Genomic DNA, 26,293 nt, shown 5'->3' with positions numbered 1-26,293 from the left:
ATCTGAACTCGATTTTAAACAGCACACCTAACAAGGAACAGAAATTCTCCGGTTGGGAAAGTCACCTTCAAAATATAATCAAAATCCTCAGGATATGAAGTTCAATGAACAATATATTCCAGTTCACAGATTGCTAGGTTGGATTATGGCTTGGGACCCAAAATGGGTCGCAGGCCCTCCTAGTGGGTCTCCACATGACAGGAAAAGTTGGTATGATTTAATGATCCCGGATCCCAGAGGGAAAAAGTCATTTTGGTGACCGACTGAAAAGTTTTAAGAACCTTCCCCCTCCGAATACTGTCTGTATTATGTTGAGTAAGAAGAGTGGTGGGCTTTGAGCTTAACCTGTAACCACAGAATGACTTCAAAAGGATCACGGCACACTAATAGGTCAAAGCCTGATGTAATCTTAATCGAAAGCAGACCGGACTAAATGAATGAAGAGAAACAGATGGATGGAGCTAGATTAAGTGTGACTGACCACAAACAGAGAGAGAAAGAGGGTGAGAGAGGGAGGAATGAGAAAGTTTAAAGGGGAAGGTGGGAGAGAGCGAGAGGGGGGGGGACAAAAACACGATGAGGTAAGGTTGCTAAGGTTGGAAAGAAAGAAAAGAGAGACAGGAGATGAAGCCAGAGAAGCAGAGGAAGTTGAGAGGGAAAGGAGGAAGAAAGAATAAAAAGAGAGGGTTTAAAAGAGTGTTAGGTTTGTCAGAGAAAGAGGAAGAGAGATTGAAATAAAGTGTGAGGGGGAGCAAAACACAAATGTATGACAGTGTATCCAGGCCTTACGGTAGGGAAGGTATCCATCCACTGACCGCAGCCTCCAGGCCAGATGAAGTGTGACCGTCTGGTGGTCAGACTGGACCTGAAGATTTTCCGCTGTTGCAAAACACTTCCTGCCTGCTGTTTTCATGTAATGTGACCACTCACACAGTTTGCTCCCCTGCCATACTTTAAGTTGTACAATATGTTACTTCTATGTTATTCCTTATGCCCACAGATTAGACTCTTGGCTCTCCAGGCCCTCCAGCCTTGGACGGACTCCACATAAGCAAATAATGATTCGACTGTCCAACATGTGTTAGTCTTCAAATTGAGTGGCGCTCTCCACGGGGGAAGTCTGGGCAAGAATGACGATGATCAGAGCTACAATCATATCTGACAAGGTGATATGTTGTTGCTGTGCTGTCTTTAAGGAGCTGCACATGATGACATGATGAGCGGGATGTTTGCCAAGAGAATCATCAGAACCAAAGGGGAATTAAATAAGAGAAACAAAAGAAACAGAAGGTGATTCTTCCTCCTTAAAGTGATATACCTTATCAATAAAACACAGCACCTTTAGCCACTTAGACACTTGACTTTCATAAATGAGCCAAACCGAAGACTTGATGAATTCTTAAAACTCTTAAATCTTTGAAACGTATTGGATCTCTATTAAATTTTGCTCATTCCTGTCCCATTCACAAACTCCGCTGCAGGGTCGGGTTTCTGCTCCCTGTCTGCCAGAGACCTGTCTGTGGCTGCTGTGGTATTCCACGCTGAATGAGTCATGTCTGGTGGTTATTATGGGCAGGCGTTTGGCTCCCCCCCTCCCCCGTCTCTCACCCCGTCTAGTGGCAGCAAACAGAATTACATCTTTTTTTTGAGCATCGTCCAACCGAGCTGACAAAGATCAGGTTCTCAGTTAACCAGGCTGAGGAACCATTCTTGGTAAGAAATTATGTTAGGTTGATAAATAACACTTTCTTGTTTTAAAATGTATGATGGCGAATACACCTGATTTTAAAGCTGCTTACGACGATAGCAAAGCGCTGACAGGTAATTTGAGGTTTTGACGCTACTAAAAGGCTAAAACTAAAGAAAACACCTTTACCTTTCACTAAGTGAAATCCACTATTAAACCTGTACTGTAAGTCAGACTCTCAGCCAGTGGGGGAGAGGTGAAAGGTAAAGGCTCAATGCGGATATTTTTTCCCGTGATGACATTTTAACTTGTGCGAATAAAAGATTTGCCTCATTCGCGTTGTGTTATTTGTGCGGCTTGGTGGGGATTTTGTTTCTTTTGCACAGAGCCAGGCTGTTTGTGTGTCTTCATTCTGCTTGGCTAAGCTGACCAGACGCTGGTAGTAACTTCACATTTACAGCACAGATATGAGTAAAGATATTTTTATTTAACACTTTGCAAGAAATCAAATAATCTTATCCCACAAATTCCTTTAATATTTAATTATAATGACGATTTCCCCATGTTTTTGACCTACTTTTGGCCTAACCATAACCAGATGCCAAAACATTAGCAGTAAACATTCAAAAATGTTTTTTTTTTCCTCTTCGCTAAATCATCCATCAATCCTTTCAACATCACATTTGCTGAGTATGATGAATGGTTCGTCTCAGCGTTTGACCTGGAAAGATTACTACGCCCACAAACAGCAGCTACACAGACAAATAAAACAGTGTGTCGCTGAGTACAGGGGGTCAGAGACAGTAGATGTGAGGAAAAGAGAATATCTTGTTCACCTTGACTGTCGACATTTTCCCAGCTGGGACTCCTGATCTTCAGTGACACAAACGACTCTCTGTCTGTCCTTCTCTTTATTTCTTGTGTTCTCAGATATGAGTGAAAGCCATTTCCTGGTTGAGACTGAGAGAGAATGTTTTTCCTGTGTGTATGAGAGAGACTGTGTGTGTGTGTGTGTGTGTGTGTGTGTGTGTGTGTGTGTGTGTGTGTGTGTGTGTGTGTGTGTTTCTGTGTGTGTGACTGTGATGGGTTTACCATGAGCAGGGTCCCTGTACGGGGCTGAATAAAGCTGGATATGAAGGAATCTGTCAGGTCTGGGCTACTGTCGGAAACCCTCCTCCGCCTTCTCCTCTTCATCCAACTTTTTACATCTGAAGATTGCAGACATCCAGGTCATATACATTTCGTTGAGTTAGTGTGTTATGTATTATTAAAAAAAAAGAAAAGAAAATCTCTGCCCTGACAAAAGATTAACGGTGTAATAGCAAGGCTTTGAGTGTTCCGACTTCAACCTTCGGAGACGACAAACCTCACCGAACTGAATAATAATTATAAACCTGAGACTTTTAAAAACAAGTATGTTCCCTCATCTGCAGAATCTGGGTTATACAAAGTGATGATTTGCTTTTGAAATTACAGACGTATCCAGTCCAGAAAACACAGACAACTCCCAATGCTGGGGTAGAAACCTGTCAATGAGGTAGACACGCCCTTAAGCATGTACGCTGCGTTTTCATTTATTTTACTCTAAACTGGACCATTATTGACTAGATAGATAGATAGATAGATAGATAGATAGATAGATAGATAGATAGATAGATAGATAGATAGATAGATATACTTTATTGATCCCAAGCTGGGAAATTAAAGTGTAGCAGCAGCATTACACACAGTGACAACACAGTAACTAAAGAGACCATAAATTCAATGATAGCTCAGATAATAAATGAAGTGAAGAAGAAGGGTCATTTTCTGTACACAATGGGGCTTATTTTTGTCGCCCCCTGCTGGCTGTTAGAAAGAAAGCAAGTTTAAGGCATTTCAGCCCTGGCTTCACATTTTGAGACCAGGATGCTCCATTGAAAATCATTTTGTTTTGTAGCTTTGGGGACAAAGTAGAATAGCTCTTCTTTGAGAGTTTACCGATTTGAACAATGCAATCTTTTAATTTGGACAACCCAAATATCCAAAGATAAACTACAAACTCTGGGGTGGTACATAGGGGGAGCAATCAGATTTGGATTTTGTACCACCATGGCTACGCCCCTGCTTTCACATGGTCCACATGGAACAAGCTCAGTCCAGGACTTTCCTGAAATCCTAACCCCAATCCTAACCTTAACTCAAACCCTGTAATTAGTTTTTTTTTCAAGGGAAAATGCTCTACACAAGTCATTTTCTGGTAATTGACTGCAAGCAGAGTTTAAATGGTCACATATACACACACACACACATAGCCTGCATGCATGCGGACACACACACACACATAAACACACTTACTCGTATACACAGTGGTCATGCAGCTGCGGCGTGTGTGATAATGAGACAATCCTTGGAGGGACTCATCTGGACTGTGTTATATCATCTCCTTGGAAACGGTCCACAGCTCTAAAATAAGAGTGTTTGCTCCCAGTCAGCTGCAGCATGATGTCATCCAATATAATTCCTACAATCAAGGGGAGAAAAAAAGATATTTGATGACATGTGAATGTGCAGAGAACAGTGGTTTCCTTAAATATGGAGATTCTTGTGGTGCAGACTAATTCAGATCTCTGTCTCTGCTAATGTTTGTCTAAACAGAGACTTGCCATAAACAGAAAAAAACGTGTTGCTTGAGCCCTTGCACCTGTCTCCTATTTTCGCAAGTGAATTCAAGAGAAAGGGCAATTTTTTAACGTTTGCAACACATTCATTACCAGTCTATTTACCTGTTTCTGTTGCTTTGTCAACCTTGATGCAAAGAACGTGCAGAATAATGTGCATGAAAAAAATGCACCTCAGTCTGGAATTTCACAGAGTCCTGCAGGTGTTCCACCTTTCTAATGAGTTTCTCTGAGCTACTGACTTCATAGCACTCGCTAGGTGTCCCCCCCTGCTGTGGCTTGTATTACTAACTCCACATCTGGCCGGGCCCATTTTACAGTACAGTTACAGTTTTACAGTAGAACCACATGCAGACAAAATACTTATAATTGCATAGTACATCAGTAAAGAGACTTTCATTTCAATATATATGTGCCACTTATCTGTCATGGTGTGTAAGTTTGAAACTCAGAATAATGAGGTTCTTCTATCATTTTTTTTGGGGGGGGGGGGGGAGGCTGAAAGGATGTGAATCTATATGAATGCGAGCGTGACCGTGTCACTCTCGCCTTAAAAGAGCCTCAGATTGGCCGGGTCTGGTCTGTTTCCAGAGCAATAGCTTTATTAAAGACTGCATCTGTGTGTGTGTGTGTGTGTGTGTGTGTGTGTGTGTGTGTGTGTGTGTGTGTGTGCGCGTGTGGTTTACTAGCCGGCTGTGGTGGTTCTCAGGGGACGGCCCTCTCCAGCTGCCGCTTTACAAGACTATAACATCAAACACACACGTACACGCACACACTTAACACAAAGGTTTGACACAACTTTCACTTCAACCCTCAGCCTCCTTTAACAAGTTCAACAAATGAACTTCTTCCATTCTCCACATACCTCTGATCTTTACCCTCACACCTCCCATGGTCTCTCTCCTTTCTTTAGAAATACAATAAAAATGTGTACAGAGTACAAGAATTGTTAATTAAAGCGTTGTTTTCCTTGTTTAATGTACTGTGTATGTAGTGCAACATTAAAGACAAAACATATCGGTCCCAGCTCAACAGGTGTAAATATGTAGGAGACCCTGACCTTTGACCTACTGGAGCAGGACAAGCAAAAGGCGTCAGCCCCCCTGCTGCCCAATAATTTAAGCGATAGTTTTAAAGGAGGATTGTTTTTCACTCTTCAAGGTCTGGTGTGGGAACGGCGCTCCACTGCTGCACTACAGTAGTAAAGTCATAAAATGCAGTATGAAGTATGAAATACTTGGGCTTGACCTGACAATAAACCCACTTTTGCACTTTAATTTTTTTGTGTGTTACACCTCCACTTTAGTTTTCCCAATGTAAAGCTTTTGGGGAAAAAAAAGTAGACATACACTGAAAATCTGTCACTGTTGACGAAGAAACTTACTGTTGAGTACATTCACTTAGTCAGCAAATACTACTGCGAGTACTTGAAGGTGTCCTCTTATTATGTATAATTATGTATAAATGCAGTTTATAAAACACATAACAGTTTCACAAAGGGAACTCTAGCTGAACAATGTCAAACTTCAAATCCAGAAATAACATGACTTGAGGTCTGTAGACTGCACATGGATTCATATTTAGGAAAATTTTCAGGATCACCAACACGGCCAAAACAAACCCTTCCACTGCTCTTGGAGATAATCTGTATATTACTTTTAAAAGTAAGTGACATTTTGGGAATTACACTTAGAGTCACTACCTCGGCGGGCCTCGAAGAAGTCACTGCTACAGGTAAAGAAATAGTCCCTGCACTTTGGTTTCTCCTCAGATTAAAAAAGCAAGATTGAACGTGATGTCTTGTCTTTTTTATGTACGATGCTATCAGTGTTTTGTAGATTTCAGACTTGGTGAGTCTCTGCCACTAGGCTCTTCATCACCTCCTACCCATGTCACTCTCTCTGCTCCCCCTTTTTGTTTCCCTCTCTCTCTGTTAGTGATGTGAGCTCCTTGGCATTTGAGGCAGCCAGTCATTACACCATGGAACGAAGAGGGGCCAACCAGAGACTTAGGAGTTTGGAAACCATAGCGTACCATTTTTGTTACCTTTCAGATGATGTCCTTTCATTATGATCGACCCCGTTAACATAACTTATTCCTTTGATGGAAGGTTTAGACACTTGGAAGTGAACTGCACTGAAGGGGAACTTTTGTGTTTGTCTCAGTGAGCTCGTGCTCACTAGTGCCTAAGTAAGTGCTGCGTTCACGTGTAGCTCTGGAAACGATTGCAGTCAAGCAGCTCGGGTAGGAGGACAGCCTGGTTAAGCTCATATAACCAGACGGGGGGAAACACAAAGCCCAAGAACAAAAAAGAAAGAAGAAGAAAAACAACAACACATGAGATGGTGGCAGATGGAGGGGAGAAGAAGTAGCGAGTGGCAAAGATGGGGAGATTTAAAGAGAAGGTTAAAAATACATAGAGAGAGAGAGAGAGGTGAGCTGGTGAGTGAGTCAGGTGGTCAAATTGTTCCTGCCACCTCATTAGTGGCAATGACATCACAGCTGATGTTTCTTTTAGTCTGCTACTACTGCTGCACCAGAGAGCTCGAGCTGCTACTGGCCAGGCTTTAACGGCAGAGTCTGGGGAGCTGCTTTTATGTCGTCAATAACTCAGAGCAGAGTAAAAAGGAGGCTGGTTTGGAGAAGCCGTTTTTTGAGCTGAGTAATCACCGCTCAGATTTTTTAATATTGGTTACTGTCCATCATGGACAGACTGTGGGCCAGCTGCATTTGTCCGTATGAACTGATTTAGATGTAACAAAGCCTTTGGCGGTTCCTCCTGAGGATATGGCTCACAATAATGTCTATAAAGAGCTTTCAAAATTACACTGCAACAAAGCAAATATCTCACTGATGAAGAGTCGACTCCAGCCAATACGCATACCTTTGATTAGTATCTGTCCGTTTATTTTCTGACTGTGTCCAACACTCATTCAACAGGAAACAGAGTCCTAATAGTCAGGAGAGGAGAGGTCTGATTGGCTGCAAGAAAGGGAACGGTGTCTTGATTTTTTTTTTTCTTTTTATATCCACTGACATGAACCAGACCTTTCACCTACACTGGAATAAAATGCTGAGGGTAACAGAGTGTGGAGAGTGGTCTGGCTATGTAATTTAGACTACACTTTGCACATAGTGAACTTAACATAATTTACAGCGAGATACACATGAGATACAGCACTAAACTGAACAGCCTATGGCTGCCCCACCGCTAACGCTCCTCAAAAATGCAACTACATGCTGGGGCGACACTGGCCACAGAGGCTTTTCATGTTATTTATAATATAATCACTAATTATCGTTATCGTTTAGGGAGTGATGACGGTGAAACGTGACAGCAGCGTTTCATTATTGGTCAGGATTTTTCTACAACTTTTCCTCCAGGTGTACCGGATGGTTTGTTGCACATCCAAACAAGATGGACAAAAAGACTGTTGGTCAACAATATAAGGCCTCTTCATCTGCAAGTGTGCTGAGGATTTGACTCTCCAGACCAAAGTGACTGCAGGAGGTGATGCACTTCACCCCTCAGCTGCCCCAGTGCAGCAGCTCAGTGGTCAGCAGCTGTTTGTGGAAATACCTAGTGTAGTCGTGAACGTGCCTGAGTGAGTCGCTCCAAAACAAACTCCGAGGTTAGACCCAAACTCCGGCAAGCTGCAGGCAAAGAGAAGCAAATTACAAGTGAGCACCAGATAATGGATTGGAAACAGACTTCCACCCCTCACAGTTTCTTTTATTGCCCCACAGTGTTCACAAATACTGTAAGATTAAAACAAACTAGGAGAGACACCCTCGTGCAGAAGGGCTGAGATGTATGACGACAGCCTTCAGACGCACTCAGACAAACGAGATAAAAGTCACACAGACTTTAATTTCCCGGCATTTCTTTCATTGTTTTACAGCGTTCTGAGGGATGTTGAATCAAACAATAGCTTTTTACTATGTGTTTGAACCCGGTGCACCGCCAGTGTGTTTGTGAGAAACTCTATCATAAAACGGGATATGAACGGAAAAAACTAAGAGAGCGAGCACGGTTTCAACTGATGTCTTCCAGTTGTGTGACCTCTCTTTCCTTCTCCGTCTTTTTTCTGTGTCTCTGCCTCTCTCGGTTTAATAGGGCCAGCTGTAGAGTCTGGCACTCTTGGGAAACACAGTAGAGTGTGGCTGGAGCGGAGGCTGAATGAGGCTGAAATTGGGGCTGGTGGTGGTGGTGGTGGTGGCGGCTGGGGTGCAAGTTGGGGGGGCGAGCACTTCCGACCATTTTCCCCATGCAATACACCATGCAGTCTGGAGCGTTGGCAGGCCGCCGCCAACTCTCTCCCCTTCGCCCCCCCACCTCCCTCATTTCCTTCCTTTCCATCCTACTTTTCTCCCTCCGTCTCACAGCCACTGCCTTCATCTCCTTTTCCCTCCCGCTTTCCACCTTATTTTCTTCCTTTTCCTATTCTTCTTCCTGCTGTCCTTCTTTCAGAAAATCACTTTTGGTAGTGACCCTCTCCAGATGTCTGCTCAGTGGCACCACACCAACTCCAGAAACTCTTCCACTCTCCCTTCCTTCTATCACTTTCAACAAGAGGCTAGAAACGACTGTCCAAGGACGACGATAAATAGCCCAGGTCCCTTGAGTCTCTCTCCCCTCCAGACGCCTGCTCTGTGGTACCGTATCGGGTCCAGACCTGCTTCCGAGTTTTGACAGGTCCCTGACCCGCACCAGAGCGGTTCAGCTGGGTTGGGACTCTGTGTGTGTGTAAGTGTATATGTGTCTTGGTGTCAGTGTGTATGTGAGCGAGGTTGGGCCCGGCTAAGTTGGTGGGTGTTTTTCATCAGACTAATGAATAATACGTCTGAGCTGAGAGAAGAGTATCAAGCGGGAGGAAAAGCGGAGGAGAAAGGGGAGGAGGGGGGTAATGACTATCAGATGGTGCTCTACTACTGTGCTGCTGCCGCCACTGCTGCTGTGTCCTTAAAGGAGAACACCGCTCAACTTAAAAATTCACATATGTGATGATTATTCTCAGGAACCGTGTGATCGTCATTGTGAAAAGGAACAAAGTAGAGAGGGAGACTGGGAGTCTAATGTGTAATTGTCATTTAAAACCTGGTACGAATGAAAGCAGACCCTCTGGACCAACAGAGGAGTTACTGAATCTACATTCCAATGTACTGATTTACTCTTTTTACCCGTGTTGGGCAACTTATTTCAAAGCAGCTATAATCAGTATGTTTGTACAATCTCAAGAGTATATGTTTGTGCAATATAATTTAGTGTTATAATTTAATATGGAAAATCAGTGACTGTGATGTACCAAGACTGAGAAATTGAAAGCAAAAAGTGTGACAAGATGCCTCTCAAAACTAAACAGTCCTGATAAAGTGTGTGAGAATGAAATAAAAGAAAGGAGATAAATCAGGCGTTGCAGCAGAGAAGAAGCTGCATCAGGACTAAATGAGGGGAAACAAATGTATGCTAGGAAAGACATCATGGAAAATCCGAAATCATCTTATTTTGTATTTATTTATTTAATAAAAAAAGCAATACTTATTTATTTATTCATTTTTACCTGCCAATCTACTGATCATACTCCAATCCAGCAGGTGGCGGTAATGTACCGTTAAACTCGTTTAGCAACCGCCATTAACACCCACAAAAGAATAAGCTGCAGGTGCGTCTGCAGCCACACGAGGGCGCAGCTCCGCGTCCAGAGATGTGACGCTCCGGAAATGACCCCTTATTTTCAACGGCGGACACTGCGTTCACGGGCCGCGGCTACTTCAAGTACACTCAAATTAAGGACCACATATGGGATGTTGTTAGAGCTAGCATCATTGTACCTCGAAGTCTAAAAAAGTCTACCTTAATTATCAACCTTAATTAATGACTGGCTTAATGAATCACACCCACCATGTTTGTAGCTGCGTTGGGTCTTAGCTAGCATGTGATGCTCATATGCTAAGAATCTCCTGGTGGATGAAATTACATGGGAATGTACCTTCAGTGGCGTGTGGACTTTCTGTTAGTTGAGTTTGTTCACACTGGAACCAGAGAGGCCGAGTGGACTCGCCATACTGGGACCAGAGAGGCCGACTTGATTGGTTCTGTTGGACCCTGGAGCAGATCGTGGAGGACTCCGCGGTGCCTTCAGGTACAGTTGAGTACAAAAACCTTAGCTGCTGTTGAGAACGTCTACAACAAATGCGTAGCAACGTGTGTAAAAATTGAGTGCCTGTGAGTCTGTCAGTCTGGACCAAAGAGGTCTTGTTGCTGATATTGTTCCACTTATTTATATCTATTTTGTAGCCTACTGTTAAAGTGAAAACAGTAGTATTTTATCACATTTCAACTGACCTACTTTTTTACTTTGTAGTACTTTTTTCCTTTTACTTGAGTAAAATTATTTAAAGTAGTGGTACTTTGACTGGAGTGCTGCAACATTCTAGTGCTCTTGCCACCTACATTTTTCTACAATTTTAAACAGATATTTTATTCATAATCACAAAAGTACTGAATTGTTAAAAGCATGTGTAATGGAAAATCAATTTTCTAGTGCAGCCTCTGAAGAATATTTACAGCTGGAGCAGACATTCAATTTAACAGGGGCTGAATGAGTGTCCTCATCACCAACCTATGCATATTCCTGCCCATTGCAGGAAGAATTATAGTCCACGTCTTTACGGCTTCTCAGTCATGCACTGGTCTCAATTTTACCTTCAAGTCTAGTCTATATTTAATGTAAGCTTCATATTAGTTTCTCCCTGTATCTGACAACCAGTGCTCTCTATTTGAGGCATTCAAGACGATTATGTAAAAAAAAAAAAGTTGTAGACGTAGGTCAACACTTAATGTAGTTTTATGTAAATGTCACCACAACTGTGCTGTAATGTAGCTTTTCCTTTTCACACAACATTCTTCTGGCAAACGCAGCCATGTGCGATTATGAAAAGACTACACATTATATCCAGTCAAATGTTTTCTGGCCCGCGGGCAACAATTCAGAGAGAAATGGATACTGTGTGAGACCAGCCACACTCTCCTGGGAGATGCAAATCAGAGGAAGATCATGCTAATGCATGTAATGACGGACCACAGTGGGTGAAGCTGGTTTGGAAATGCACCTCCAGATTATAATGTGCAGTCACAAATGTATGTACGGTCAGTCGACACAGTCTGACAGTCATTAATCAAGACATTTGGGCGTGGATCTACATGCTGTTTCCATCCTTTTCTACTGTAAGTCAGTGTTTTAGGCTCGTCTTTACTTAAATATATATCACGATAAATGTCATATATATTTTATCCTCATCTTTTCTTGGATCGGAACAAAAGGCAGGACATAGCAAATGAATCCAGCTGTGGTTTTTGTCTTTCGGCTCTCTCTACTCCAGAGTTGAACACCATCAGAAGATGTGTCGGATGTTTTGGCTGAATTTAAATAATTTTTACGAATTGCACAGATTGTGCCAGTTAGAAGTAAAAATTTAAAGTCGGGCTCATATCTTGAATATTCCGACTGTTTTACTGAGAAGCAGATCCAAAAGGGAATCGGTACCAAACCACATGTTGTCATGACTTTTTTTTCTCTCTTCCAAAAGCAATGAGCTGTTGGAGTGCATTGGCTCTCAGAAGAGTTTGTTTTCATTGGGTGATTTTGTTCTTTTCGGTCAACTTTCATTTAGGCCTTTTGTTATTTCCCAAACCTACATAACTCGTAACAGCAGTGATACCGACTGTTGCATCTGGGTGACTAACTGAGGTGAAGCCCAGGTGTGGCAATCCGATCTACAGTAAAGGTCACTGCCGAGGACCCGGGGCCCTGGTTGCATGGAGGCATGGCTCTTTCATGAGTGACATGATGTAACGTAGATGCAGTCTGCGACTCAGATGTTCAGATTGACGGCCAGGCAGCCGTTTTCAAACACATTGGATATCCAGTGACCGGATGTGTGCAATAAGAACTGGAGAATAGTGGAAAATCATAAAACAAACTATAAAATGTAAGACTTTAGTTTCCATTGCATTCTTGCATTCATTCCCTACGAGTTTTGCAGAAGTGGTTGTTTTCCAGAGAAGGAAATGTATTGTGAATTTGCATGTGCAACTTAATAGTGCAAAAAGTAGACAGCGACCGGAAGACCGTGACCCCTTGCAGATTTATAATTCTACTATGCAAGCAGCAGTGCAGCAGCAGTGAACGTTGCCTGGTCTGGTTGCACCTTGAGGAGGGTGAGGGGAACTGCCAACCCCTAATGCGTTCTGGTTTTTCTTGTTATATTAAGGGGGGGATTTCAGTGTTTCTTCATCCTAACTGCTCCAAGCACTTCCTGTATGTTCTGTAATCCACCACTGCAACCAGCATTGGCCTCGCTTCATACAGTTAATACCACAGCATAAACACTACGCCTGTGATTGAAGGGTAGAGATAGATACCGGGAGGAGGGAAGGAGAGGGAAATATGGACAGAAGACGAGGAAAGAGAGAGTGATGAATGCTGACTGTAACATTGTGTAAGTCTGACAGATTATTCATTGTGCTATTAGTTTTCAGCGGCAGCTTACGGTTGCCAATCTACACAAAAGAGGCATACCAGCAATGGCAGTTGGGTTTAGAGTTTTCAATAATGCACTTCTGAGGATTATAGACTTCATATTTGAGTTTTACATAGGTCGTCAACCTTTAACCGCTGCACAGTTGAAGCAGGAAACAAATTGTAGAGGTCAGCCAGTTCCTTGGAAATAAGAGTTAAGTTGCACAATCATGGCTAATAAAACCCCTTTAGACTTCAAGAAGGAAAATCAGATTAGATGAAGGCTGTGTAAAAGCTTTAGTAGAATCTTAAGGGAGGACGTGATGTTCCAAACTGCTAGTACACCTCCACGCTTTCATACACCTATAGTTTATTCGTATGTGCAGCCAGATAGATGGATCTCTTTCATTCTGTTCTGTCTTTCATTAGTTTTCTCCCACTCTTGTCGTCATCCTCCCCCCCACTGGCTTTGCTCCCTTTGCTGTCTCTGCTCATTTTTTCTTCTCTTTCAGAGGAAGACAGATTATTAAAGGGAGTGTAAGTGAGTAAAGTAGCAGCTCCCCGACTATAAACCCCTGAGCCTCCCCTTCATCACTAAAACACTCCACCCAAAACTCTGAATCCCTCGAGGGCAAATTACTTGCAGAGCCTCGAGCGTCACAGCATATACAGATAAAAGGCTTCGGCCATGGCTGAATAAACACAGTGGCCTGAACCGTCCGGTGCTGCGGTGGGCTTCCCGCCTCCCGGCCTGCCGTCCAGGGACGAACATGGCACAGACGGGGAGGCAGAGGGAAGAAAAGAAGACACACGGAGAATGGCAAAGTCCCACTTCACCACTTAAGCTTCTCAGCTTCTTGCTGTCAAGAAAGTAGTTCAAGGAAATATTAAATTGAGCCAACCCAAGTCCCCGTCTTCCCTCTCACATGCAGCCTTCTCTGTTCTTCAAGTAAATTGATGCCAAAAGATTTGAGAGAGCACAAAAACATCTTTCAAGAGTCGAGATAATTTAATAATAATCATTGATAATAATGACAGTACAATTATTATGGGCTGTGGTTACATTCAAAATGACTGATGAAATGTAATAGTGGTGGTGCAAGTCCAACGTAATGAATAAATTAGGCGATGGATGTGGATCGACGGATTACGTGGACTCGCTGTCCAGATGTGGGTTTGTCCTCATCATCATCATCACGGATGGATGGCGATGGACCTTTTGCGTTTTTAAATGCTCTGACTTAGAAATTAGAAATCTTATTGCTCCTGTTTGCTCCGTTGGATCGCTGTTTCTTTTCCATTTGAAGTGTCCATCCACGAAATGGATTATTCACGTTAACAGGAATATTTATCACAAAGGTCACGTAACCCAGCCAGCACACGAGAGTGATGCAAGTCCTGTTTAGGGTGGATTTCCCTCTGACACAAACCAGCGTGCAGCCAAAACAAACTGCTGCTGATGGTTTGCCTCCTGCCTCCGGTCTCTGTGGCCTCCTTCTAGACAGCAGCCGAGGGACCCTCACCGCTCAGGGGGAGGAGCGGAGGAGTCCTCCGGCCCTCCCACCAGCTATAAGACCAGGGGCAGACGGAAACACTCAGACAGTAGGCACACGTGGAGCAAAGAGGCAGAGAGAGAAGGACGTGGAGAGAGGCTGACACAGACAGAGAGAGAGAGAGAGAGAGAGACCACTAGAGAGCGAGAGACAGTAAAACTGCTGCCACAGACTGGGAGTAGTTTTTGCTATTGGAATTGAAACAGACAAATATAGAAACAAAGGACCAAGAAAGAAGTTTAGAGAAGAAAAAAAGGGACAAAATCAACAACCATTTGACTTCAACTGCCATTTAAAATCTGGCTTTCTTCTGAAGGATTAGCAGAAGGAAGGACTGACCTTTTGGGATGTGAAGTAAACCAAGAGAGAAAAACACAGCAGCTCTGAGGTCAAGTTGCTCTTGGCCACTGACTTAAGGATCAACTTGCTGATCTTTTAAACCAAGCTAAACTGCATTATAAGAGCTACATCGGACTCACCTGGCTCAAGTGATCTCGTCAAACAAGAGTTGGGGGGTAAAGTACCAATTGAAGGGTTCGGAGCCTTTAGACAGTAAGGTCAACAAAAGATTTGCCGAGCAACACCTGATAACGTTAAACGTTGACCCTCTCCCGTGGATTGACCAGTACCTGACAGAGCATCGTTAAGGTGAAGATGACATTCGCCATGCTGCGCACGCCGCCTCCCGCAGGCCGCTTCCTGTACGGCGACATCGCCCTCCTCTCCGAAGACGACGACGAGAACGGGAGCGAGGGCTCGGGCTCCGAGGACCACACCAACTCCAACTATCGCCTGTCCTCGTCGCCATCTGCCTTTCACATCAAGATGAACAGGAAGAGGAAGCTGTGCGGGGCAGGAGGGGGCGGAGGGGTAGATGTAGCGGCCATGATGGGCAGGCTCATCCCCCAGGGGTCTCCCCCCCTTGGGGAGGGTCGCCAGCGGACCGCAGCCAACGCGCGGGAGAGAGATCGCACCAATTCTGTCAACACAGCATTCACAGCGCTGCGCACACTTATCCCCACCGAGCCTGCAGACAGGTACTGAGCAACACCGGTCACACTGAGTCATGACATTTTGTCTGAGGCGCGTTTCTAATCTTCATAAGTTTTTGTCTCTGATGTTGGTCTGGACAACAAGCAGCTATAATCACATTCATTTATACAGGCTTATGATCAAATTGAGGCAACACTGCATTTAATTATGAATAGATATTTTATAGATAGATAGATATTTCCATATGTCATAGAGTTAGTCTGGCCATTCACATATTCAGTATCTAGCATCCCTATCTACATGTTCTATGTATGTTGCGCCAAAATGTTGCGATGATGCGTAATCTTTCCAAATTGTTGTACATTTTTGAAAGAATACTTGTGTATTTTCATTAATCCCATCCTGTCCTTCTGATTCTGATGATCAGGAAGCTGTCCAAGATCGAGACACTACGCTTGGCCAGCAGCTACATCAGTCACCTGGGGAACGTCTTGCTCCTGGGTGAGGGGCTTCATGATGGACAGCCGTGCCATGCTCCCTCACCTCCATTCTTCCACGTGAACTCCTCCCCCAACCGAGGATCTGACCAATCAGCTCAGCCAAAGCACATCTGTACCTTCTGCCTCAGCAACCAGAGGAAAATGGTGAGCAAACGAACATTTTAAATCAATGAACAAGAAACAAAAGAAAAAGACAAATTAATCCTAAATGTAAGATCGCCAACAAAACAGTGGTTTAATTATTATACAAAGAAATCTAAAAGAAAATCAATGTATGTTCATCTCTGTCCGACCCAAATAATTAATATAAATACTACAATATAATAATAACTTAATATAACTTTAATACATTAGTGACTTTTTAGTGCTCAGTTTAAGCCAAAGGGAAAGCTTCTTTTGGGAAACTGCAGTGCTTTAGGGTCAATTTGGTGTTAAAAGCTGACCTGAGATCAGTGACTGTGCCTATAAACCTGATTGGCCCTGAGGGGCATTAAAAGCAGAACCTCTTTTAAAGTCCTCGGTTGGGGTGAAGGACTGCGTATTATTGTTCTGTAGGGGTTTAGATTTACTCGAGCAGGTGGCTTGAAAGTTCAAGGTGCTTTCTGAAACGCACTACACATCGCAGTTAGCAGAGGTAAACTGCAATTGTTTTTTCTTTTTCTTCTTTTTTAAAAATATGAATTTTACAAGAGTGTTCATGCTGTGAGGGAGATTTATGACCAGGAACCCATGAATGCATCCAAAACCATGTGTATAATTTCAAGAATGTATTGACGTCAGCCTGAATATGAGGAGATTTTAATTATAACTGCTGCAGAACTGATCTGAGGTATCAAGATTGGAAACTGGCAATGAATTTGTTCCACTAAATATGGATGTCACAAGACAAAAAACTGCAACAAAAAAGTGCTGTGGCCATTTGTTAATAGACAGCATAACAATACAGGAATACATCCATACAGTTATTCTGATTCCTCATTTCACAATCCACACCTTTAATAGAGAAACAGACGAGGAGAACTTCATCCAGTGGGAAGTTTAACCCCACATTTGATCGATTCAAGACAGGAAATAGACATAATCAAGAACATTCACGGCATAAGAAAGTCGCCAGTCTAATGAGAAATAATGAAGGATTCCTATCAGCTGACTGAAATCCGATGTATACGACTGCAGCGCCGACTTCTAACAAACGCCACCAGTGTGTGCAGGAGATGATAGAGAGGTGACGTCCACTCAACGTTCTCCCTCTAAACCTAGCCGCTGCCCATTTAGTAGGATTTATGGGTAAGGAGCTGACATCTGGCAGACTCCCCCGTTACCCCAGCAGTGTGTGAAAGCTAATACCCTCCTCAGTGTCTAAACCCAGAGACCCTTTAGCTGGGGGATAACCTGAGTCTCAGCAGTGTGCGTCTCCCCCTCCCTCCTGCCTCCCCTCTGAACCTTGGTGAGTGAAAGCCTAGACGTCCTCAGCGTCTGAAACCCAGACACCCTCGTTTGGGAGATAACTAGCCTCGAATCAGTTTCTCTCTCTCTCTCTCCCTCTCTCTCCCTCTCTCTCTCTAGCTTCAGTTAGTTCCTCCCCGAGTCGTTTTTATTCCCTTCGTCCCTCTCATTTGGTTTCACTTTTTCCTCTCTCCCCGAGCCCGGGATTCATCGATCAGCCGGGTGGAGGTCAGAGCTGTCAGTAGGAGCTGTGTAATACTATCTGCTGCTGTCAACTCACTGCTGCAGACGCATGACTGACCTGTAAATGCATGCTGGGTAGAAAACAACTTGGAAACATTATCATGTCAGAACCTTCAACTATAGTCCCTTTGACGAAGTCCATCTTACTTGACCTCGGGCGCACACAGTTTCCCGTTAGCTCAGTAACGGGTGACTATTCTCTGGAGTGTCCTGTTTCGGTGAAGCCAGGTGAAAGTCATTATCTCTTGATCATCCCTCGATCAGTTTCCCTGCAAGTCTTCACCAATCGCAAATAAGGAGAGTGGCGATTTTTAAGTTTTGACTTATATGTGGTTTAGCCAAAATCAGTGAAAATGTACCGTACATTCATTATAACTTTCATATACCGTATCACATAAAATAATCCTCCCGCTGGGTTCAGCTGACAAATATATAGTTTCATTTTTTTTTGAATGGCGCAGTAAATTCATAAAACAGCTGGTCACAATAGTTTTTAGTATACGCTGCTCAAACAGGAGTAAGGAGCGACTTGTTTGGGACTGTTTTCAGCGGCGGATTAATACACATTTGGTGCCCTCGTGGGATTGACTCAAAATAAACTGCCCGTTTATCATAATGAAGGAATGTGTCATCCAGGTCAGCGGTGAGGCTCATTGACATGCACTCACACACACATACAATACTAATTTGTAGAGCATATTAATTGTCAGTTTTCAAAATACAGAATATCACATAAGGACCCCAGGCTGTTAATGGTTAACTCTGATTGGAAGAACCTGAGAGAATTTAATTTTCCCTGGAAAAGTGGCTATACAGTGTGTTTAAGTGGGCTAAAGGGCAGAGTCAATGCTGGTGATTACAGAGAGGAAACGATTGTGAAGGTAAAATGAGACCTTGTGTCCTGAGTGCTCTCTTTGTATGTTTTTGTGGTCATTGAGGTTCATCACAGCTGTCAGCTCTGCTTGGACCAGATGCTTCAATTATGCTTATTCCAGTGTGGGAGAGGGTGAAAGTGAGAAAGTATACGCTCATTTCCTCTTATTATGTGTGTGTACAGTATAACTGTTTCAAAACAAACAGTCTTTTTGGTGATGCCTACTGCGCAGAGGAGGGCTAAACTGTTGCAGCAGGTTACATATTCAGTGGAATACTAATATGACGGCACGACCACTTTGTGCGCACAATTCAAAAAGAAACTGTGTTTTATACAGCTGAAGGATACATGATTTCTTCTTTATATATATTGCAGAAAACGGTGACAGTGAGATCAAAAAGTATTAAAAACTCATATCTTTGTGACAAGACATTTACCAGCTAATTCATTTAATGGTTTATTAAGCTTAAGTTTTTTTTTAACTCATAAATGAGTTCACACTTCATCCTTACCTCATGTTTATGAGTAATTCAAAACACACCAAATACATCTTTTCTTTTGACAGTGACACATTGTTTCCCCAGTGAGCCTAAAAGACAATACATATTTTTCTCTTCTAGTGAGACCCTTTGAATCGCTTTGTTGCTCAGAAAAAAAGTGAGATTATTGTTGCACAAATCTATTCTTCCATCCTACTGCGTTGTCAGGTATAGAGCCACACACTGTGGGACATTTCTACTCTGTATCTTTTGATCGGAAGCCAAGTTATTCCTCTGGCCTGCACATATATCCTGACAAATTTTGATTTAAAAAAAAAAAGAAACTGCTCTGGGCTGGAGCACCAGAAGTTTGGCATGGACAAGCTGGAGAGCACAGTCACATACTGGTGCCTTTGATAAATACGGTAAAAAACATGGGACGCTCCTGATGGCTACATCTGTAAATGAGATGTACAGGGCTGAGGATGGAGGGTTGAGGTGAGCAAAGGGCTGCTGAAATCCCTCCGCTGTCTGCTTGATTGATGCCTATATCCTGTGCAGGCCTCTCTGCTTCTGCTGATCAGTGCAACTGTCAGGTGCCTCGATTCAACCAACAGCAGGAAACCTGCACGATTTCAGCGTTTTCAATAATCGTGGTGCTATTACCTCCTGTGTATCGGCTAGAAGTCACCTTTAATGACCTCGAAATGCAGTTGAGCATCTGCAGCGCTACTTAAATACATATGCATGTGTGCTGCAGGTGAAGGCAGCCCGTGTATCCGTGTAATGCTGCTGAATTATAATAAGATGTTTATGCACCAATTATTTAATACAAAACAAAAGGAAAGATTTAGAAAACTATGTTCATCAGTGTACTAAGTTGTCTTTAGGCCGTAGCGTTTTTACTCTTTCTTCTGCAGTCCACGATTGTGGCTTATTTCTGTTGGCTGGAAACGGTGAGAGATTCAATTCAATGGCAACGGTAAACGAAAACGGCAATCCATCGGCCAGTAACAGCAATGATGCTGAACGTATTTCCTTTGAACTGTATTTGACCAATCATTTTTCAATATTTAAAAGAATTAAAGAAGCCCATCTGATGAAATAAAAGATCATTTATACGTTTGGAAACAAAATAAAAATCTGTCAAATAAAGATCTATTATGATACTTACAGTGCGGTCGCTGTCAATAGACCATTGTTCCTTTGTGATGGTTACATTTAGTTGAGTTTACAAGCATTTTAAGGCACGATCCGGATTCAACTCCCAACTTCAAGGAATCGTATTTATTTGGAATTCCTAGAAATTAAAAATAAATGTGCAGATTTAGCAAAACGGCAAGCATTACAAATGATGGATACAGCTCTTAATATCACCAACGGTTTCTAATTTACCTCTGGGCTGCAGTAAAACTTTTATATGCGATGATTTTTGTGGGTGGCTGGAAAGCTGGGCGTATAGAGAGACAGTGACACTAAAACTGCACCATGCAATTGGAAACTGACTTATCTGTACTGTGTGTGTGTGTGTGTGTGTGTGTGTGTGTGTGTGTGTGTGTGTGTGTGTGTGTGTGTGTCAGAAAATGTGGGTCTGCATATATATATATATATGCGTTAGTTACTTTGAGATGGATGTGAGTTACATTGAGTGAGATTTTTTTTTATTTTTTACATCCATGTGCGTATACAGTACATGCACACACACACACACACACACACACACACACACACACTGGCTGGCTCTCTGTGTCTGGAAGTCATTGGCAGCACAGAGCGGAGCAACAAATGAGCTAATTGTTCTGTAAATGATTTATCCTCTGCTGAGGCCTGTACAGCCAGTGTTTAATTCAGCTGCTGCTATTAGAAACACATTGACTTTGGGCTTTGATGGTGATGTTAAAGAAGCCTGGAAACCGCTCTCTGTGAAACGCCCTCGTCGCTTACACACACACACACAGAATCACACCCACACACATGACACACGTACACTCTCGCATACATGCACGGCCATAGAAATCCTGACACATGCACCGCACTCAGACTTTTATCAAAAGCGTTTCATTCTACCTTGATTTTTTTTTTCTTTAGTCTTTTCAGCCAGGCGGCAGTTCATTGCTTCTTTCTAGACCACCACCCCCTCAAAAAAAAAAAAACTCATATATGATTACTCACTTAAGCAGCGCTGGATCACGACTGTGCTTTCAACACTTTCTAAACTAATGGTGTGCAGGAAGTTGTGGAAAGAGAGATGGAGAAGGAGAGAAAGAGAGGCAGATAAATAGCCAGCGACTCGGCGGGATAATCACCTTAGCCATTCGTCCTCCAGTTTGGACAGTTGTTTTTTGACTGTGCCGAAACTACACTCCGCTCCTTTTATAGAGATCAAATGGACCGTGCACCTTTTTAAGAGAGCTTAAATGCACGACTAGGACACGTGCAGGAGCACGCTAATGACTGCGGTTTTTACAGTCATTTGGTTATTAGTCTGTTTTCGCCGGGAAAAAGCATTGCGTCACTGGCGTGCATGGAGTCGACGTTACAAGGTCATAGAAAACTAAATACACTCATTTACTGATGATGCTGGTGTTGACTTGGAGTTGATGTTTTTGTGCCTCCATGAGTGAGAGCATCGCCCGTTTGCCTCTCATTTCAAGCTATGCTAATGAGGTGCATCGAAGGTAGCTAATAGACTGCAGGCAGTTTTCAAATATATTCTTGCCCACGTTCGGTGTCTGCCTGTGTGTGTGTTAGTGTGTGATTGTGTGTGTGTGTGTGTGTGTGTGTGTGGGAGCCTGACTTTTTGTGTATGGCTGTGTGCCGCCGCCATGCATGGACCGTCTGTATATTTTCAGCACAGATGGAAGCAGTTAAACCCTAATTTAACACCAACAGAAGAAGTCGTGTCAGATAACTAACAAAATCTATTAGCAAAACTATCATTCTGTTGTCATTTGGTCTCCAGGGGAAGGGTTGCTCACGGAGCAAATTAAAACAAAACTACAGCAATCTGAGCCAGGCAAAGAGCAAATCTTAAATAAACCTATAACACAGAGGAAAGCAGAAATTGGCAGGATAAACGGTGCAGTTTCTTAAAACAATATCTACCGAAGCTAATGACATATTGGCCCGCTGCGGAGTGCTCATCACATCGCTGGTGATAAAGTGCTGGTCGGTGCGTAATGTAGCAGAATGAAATCATCCGAGACTGGCAGAAACGGAGTGGGGCTTCTTCTGGTGCCATTATAACAGATTATTAAAATGTGGCAATAATTAAATGCATGTGTGGCCGGCTGGTGAGAATTACATCTGATTAGGCAATCTAAGAGAAATCAAGTGTTTTTCAGAAGTCATCAGGATGCTTATTAGCAAGCCACAGTGAGCGCCGAGTACATGTCTCATGCATCCAAGCCACATAATAGCAGACTGCGGCTTATTTTGTGTGTTAGTTAGCGTAATATAAAAGTCTGATGTGCTATTTATTGCAGTCTTTTAATGTATGTCTATGTTCCTCCAATCAATGATCAGTCATGAGGGTAATTACTGCGTCTTTTAGACACTTAAAGGAACTGACGCATGTGCACATATTTTCTGAGTCGATAAACTAAAGGGATATTACCAGTTTTCATTTCATGGTTGAATACCAATCTCCTTATATGATTGTCGGGCAACTACCCAAGTGAAATTATTTTTTCCAACCAGTCATCCCTCTCTTCACGCAGCCAGAAACTAAATTAGATGTTTGTATTTGACAGAACGGCTTAACGCAGGAAAGAGAGAGAGAGAGAGAGAGAGAGAGAGAGTGTGCATGGAAAATCCTCAGTTATAGGTGAAGGAACAGCCCGGATTGAGTTTCGGAAAAACAATATTCAGGTTTGAATTGGTAGAGTTGATAAGTGTTTGCTATCTTCATATTCAAGTGAAGACGCGCTGCTTTCACTGTGATAAAACAACAATATTGTTCCAGTGTGTTAAAATCATCATATCGTATCTAAAGTAAACATCATCGGGTAATCATATTAGTGTTGGACAAATCACCCCCCTGGGAAGTCAGTGGTATGTATGTGTTTATGTGTGTGTGTGTGTGTGTGTGTGTGTGTGTGTGTGGGTGGAGTAAGAGAGCAGAGATGTCATCCGACCATGCCCTATTAGTCTTCAGCAGATTGTTTTGACTACCCGTTCCAGCCTTAAAGCCCCCTCCTCCTGTTTTGACTGAACCAACTACACTCGAGCTGAACCGCCTTTGCCAGCTACAGCTGTGCTTCCTCCGCTATCGCTAAACACTCACGGCGAGCCGTGCGCTCATTCCTGCCGACTCCATCGTAATTTGGCGTAATTTGGTGAATCACCTCATTGTCATGCGCCGTTTTTGAGGGAGATTATTTCATGTACCCACTTTTCACTTACCCGCCTCGAGCACTTTAATTTCCACTGATAAATGCCTACAATTTTCCAGAGCGCCTTCCAGCAAACACCAGAGAGTAGGCCCGCACTTGTCTCGTCCAGCTGTTTGGTTTTATAGTTTGTGTTAGCAGAAAGCACAATAACAGCAATGCCACAGTGAGGCCAAACGTTTTCCAGGCTGCGCGCGAAAACAAATTCACAGCTCATAGAGACAATTGCTTGTAGAGTGTTGGAAGATGACATTTAAAAGAAATTTATAAGATGCTACTCGAGTTATTTAGGCCTCCAGATATTACTCAGACAGCCTAAATGTACTAAATATTTTTATCTGTTTTTTACAGTCGAGTTTCGATTAAATGTTAATTCAGGAAACATCTTTTTTTCTTGTCACTAAAACCTAAATACAACTATAAAACTGCTGAATCATGCTTCAGCACATATTGTACGTTCAGTATCATTTTGCGATATAGGTTGATGAAATATAGAAAGTTGCGCAAAACCTATCTACAAGTCTTGTGGCTGCGAAGAAGTCTGGTATATTAAGTCAACTAACAAATAAAGTGATGTGAATGCTTCACATCAAGATGATGGCATTCACATCCCGATCCTCTGCTCCAGCTGGAGGAAGAATTGAGGGTAATAGTTCCTGTGTCTCCTCATGCTCACCTCAATCAGTGGGAGGACCGATTCCTGTCCAAATCCGATGATCTCACTCTCTCATTACTGCCTGATCCCCTTCCAAACACCTACCCACCTTTGTTGATGTCAGTCAAACGGATTTCTTTTTTTTCCAAACACCTACACCTTGTGCACGGTCTGAGAGGAAATGTGGAACAGGTGTTCGGCTGATGAGAGGAAGGCGAGGGGGCGGCGGCCGGGAGCGTTAGGTGAGACGATATGAGAAGGGGAAAGAAAAGTCAGGAGAGGACAGGGGTGCAGAGAATTTGAGCTCCAGTGAAAATTTTCACCCAGCACTTTCATCACCATATGAAATACATTTTTCACTTGCAATAAGATTGAAGAGAGGACTTTTTTTCTTTTACATTTTTTGGCCACGATGGTGGGGGTTATAACAACCGAACATAATTTTCCAGCTATGAGTTAATCAAAGATCAGACCTGAAAAGTAATTAGTAAGATGACGTGCGTTGCGTATCACTCAACGGGGTGTTCAATAAAATCCCTCGACTGTAGCTTGAGGAGCCAGTGGTAGATGGCCTGAGAAGTGAGCAGAGCAGAGGTTAGGTGAGGAGGGAAAATGTGATGTTATTTTCCTGGCCAGATAGAGAAAGTCTCCTCTCCAGCCAGGAAATCAAGGCCTCTCCGTTCTGATACCACAGATAAATGAGAAGCACATCATCACGCAGGGCTGTAACGCATCAGCTCATGATGTCACTCTTCAGACTGTAATGAAAGCCGCTACCGCAACTAATGTAAAGCGCGTACGCTACTGCACACGTTGTGTTTGCAGTCGAGGTTAATTTACTTTATCGACCCTGGTAAAGTTCATGCAGTACTACGCCATATAAATGTACTGTGCCAGTGATTGCAGTACAGTATGTTTCCACACAATGTGTGCACTTTCCTGGGTTGCCGTTTCATGGCGCTATAAAGAAGGGTGGACGTTAATGTTGAGCATATGTAAATATTGGAGAAAGGTGGGGTAATTGTCCCATACCTGTATTTCTTTAGGAAAGATTCTGTAGCAACAGATAAATGGAGCAAAGACTCAAATATGTCGCTAGCTGTTTCCTCCCGTTTCTGATCTTTGTGCAAAGCTGAAATGACGATTCCTTTTAGATTGATTTTGGTGTTGAACCCCCGATGATGTGTGATTTTTCTCTCTCTTGCAGAACAAAGACAGAGACAGGAAGACGGCTATCAGAAGTTAACGAGGTCACAAACCACACAGATGAAATGCAGTGATTTTACTGCAACTTGAAGACATATCAGACTTTTGATACATCTCGAAGACTTTTGAAGGACTTCTTGAGCACTTCCAGGATTTTTCAAGGAACTTAATCAAGCATTTCTCTTTTTTTTCTCTCTTCTTACTTTTTATATCACTTTACAAGAACGTTTTACTTTTCAGGGTGTTTTCAAATAAGTTTGAAACACTTCTGAAAAGTCTTACAGTACTTTTAAAGGGCTTTCACGTGCTTATCGAGACCATGATGAACCTTTCAACCACATTTAAGGGACTTTTTACTGTATTGTTCAAAGACTCCATGACTCTTTATTCAGAGTCAAAGAAACTTGTGGCACATGATTGAAAAACACACAGCTTTTGATGACTATGCATTTAACTTTCATAGGTTCTGTGTGTTATTAATGTGTAAACTGAAATATAAATGTATATTTATGTGACATAACATTATATAATGAAACTCTGTTATTTAACCGGCGTTGACATTCATGACAAATTATGTATAAAGGTGCAAAACATTGGCTATTGACACAGTTTGTGGCGTCACCAAAAAAAAAAAAAAAACATGCTGGAACTTTTGTGATATTAGTTGTTTCTAATCATCTCTGATAATGTCCTAATGCTGGAAATAACACAAGATGACCAATAAATTGTTTGTATATCTAGGAGTACATTTCATTTATATGTTGGTGGGGTTTTTTGAGCCTATTGTCCTCTCAAATCCTGCTCATTTCCAACCAATAAACATAAAAGTTTCCTCTGTAAAACTATCCAAATGGTGGAGTGTTTTTTTTTTTTTTTTTTCATACTACTCACTCAAGCAGCCAGGGGAGAAATAATTTGAAGTTTCAAATAAATTCCTCCAAAAAGAAGCAGCACAGAGAGCGTAAGAAGAAGTTTCACCATCACTACACTTGGAGCACAACTCAGCCTAACTAGTTTTACTTGTGGGTCTCTCTCTCTGTTTTTCCTCTCTCTCACACACTCCCTCTTTCTCGCCTACTTTCTT

General features: G+C 42.6%; 1 protein-coding gene across 1 annotated transcript; it reads left to right on the top strand.

Moving 5' to 3' along the window:
• The first annotated feature begins 14,492 nt into the window (after nt 1-14,492).
• On the top strand, nt 14,493-26,016 carry LOC311024137 (basic helix-loop-helix transcription factor scleraxis-like). Its single transcript, XM_084026417.1, has 3 exons — nt 14,493-15,459; nt 15,843-16,059; nt 25,211-26,016. The coding sequence occupies exons 1-3, from the start codon at nt 15,077-15,079 to the stop codon at nt 25,247-25,249; spliced, it is 639 nt and encodes a 212-aa protein (XP_083882543.1). The 5' UTR covers nt 14,493-15,076; the 3' UTR covers nt 25,250-26,016.
• Nucleotides 26,017-26,293: the final 277 nt, after the last annotated feature.

This window comes from Eutrigla gurnardus (genome assembly GCF_963514095.1).
Source record: "Eutrigla gurnardus genome assembly, chromosome: 14".
Taxonomy (NCBI): domain Eukaryota; kingdom Metazoa; phylum Chordata; class Actinopteri; order Perciformes; family Triglidae; genus Eutrigla; species Eutrigla gurnardus.
Note: the sequence above shows the minus strand (reverse complement) of the source record. Positions and strands in the feature narration are given on the sequence as shown.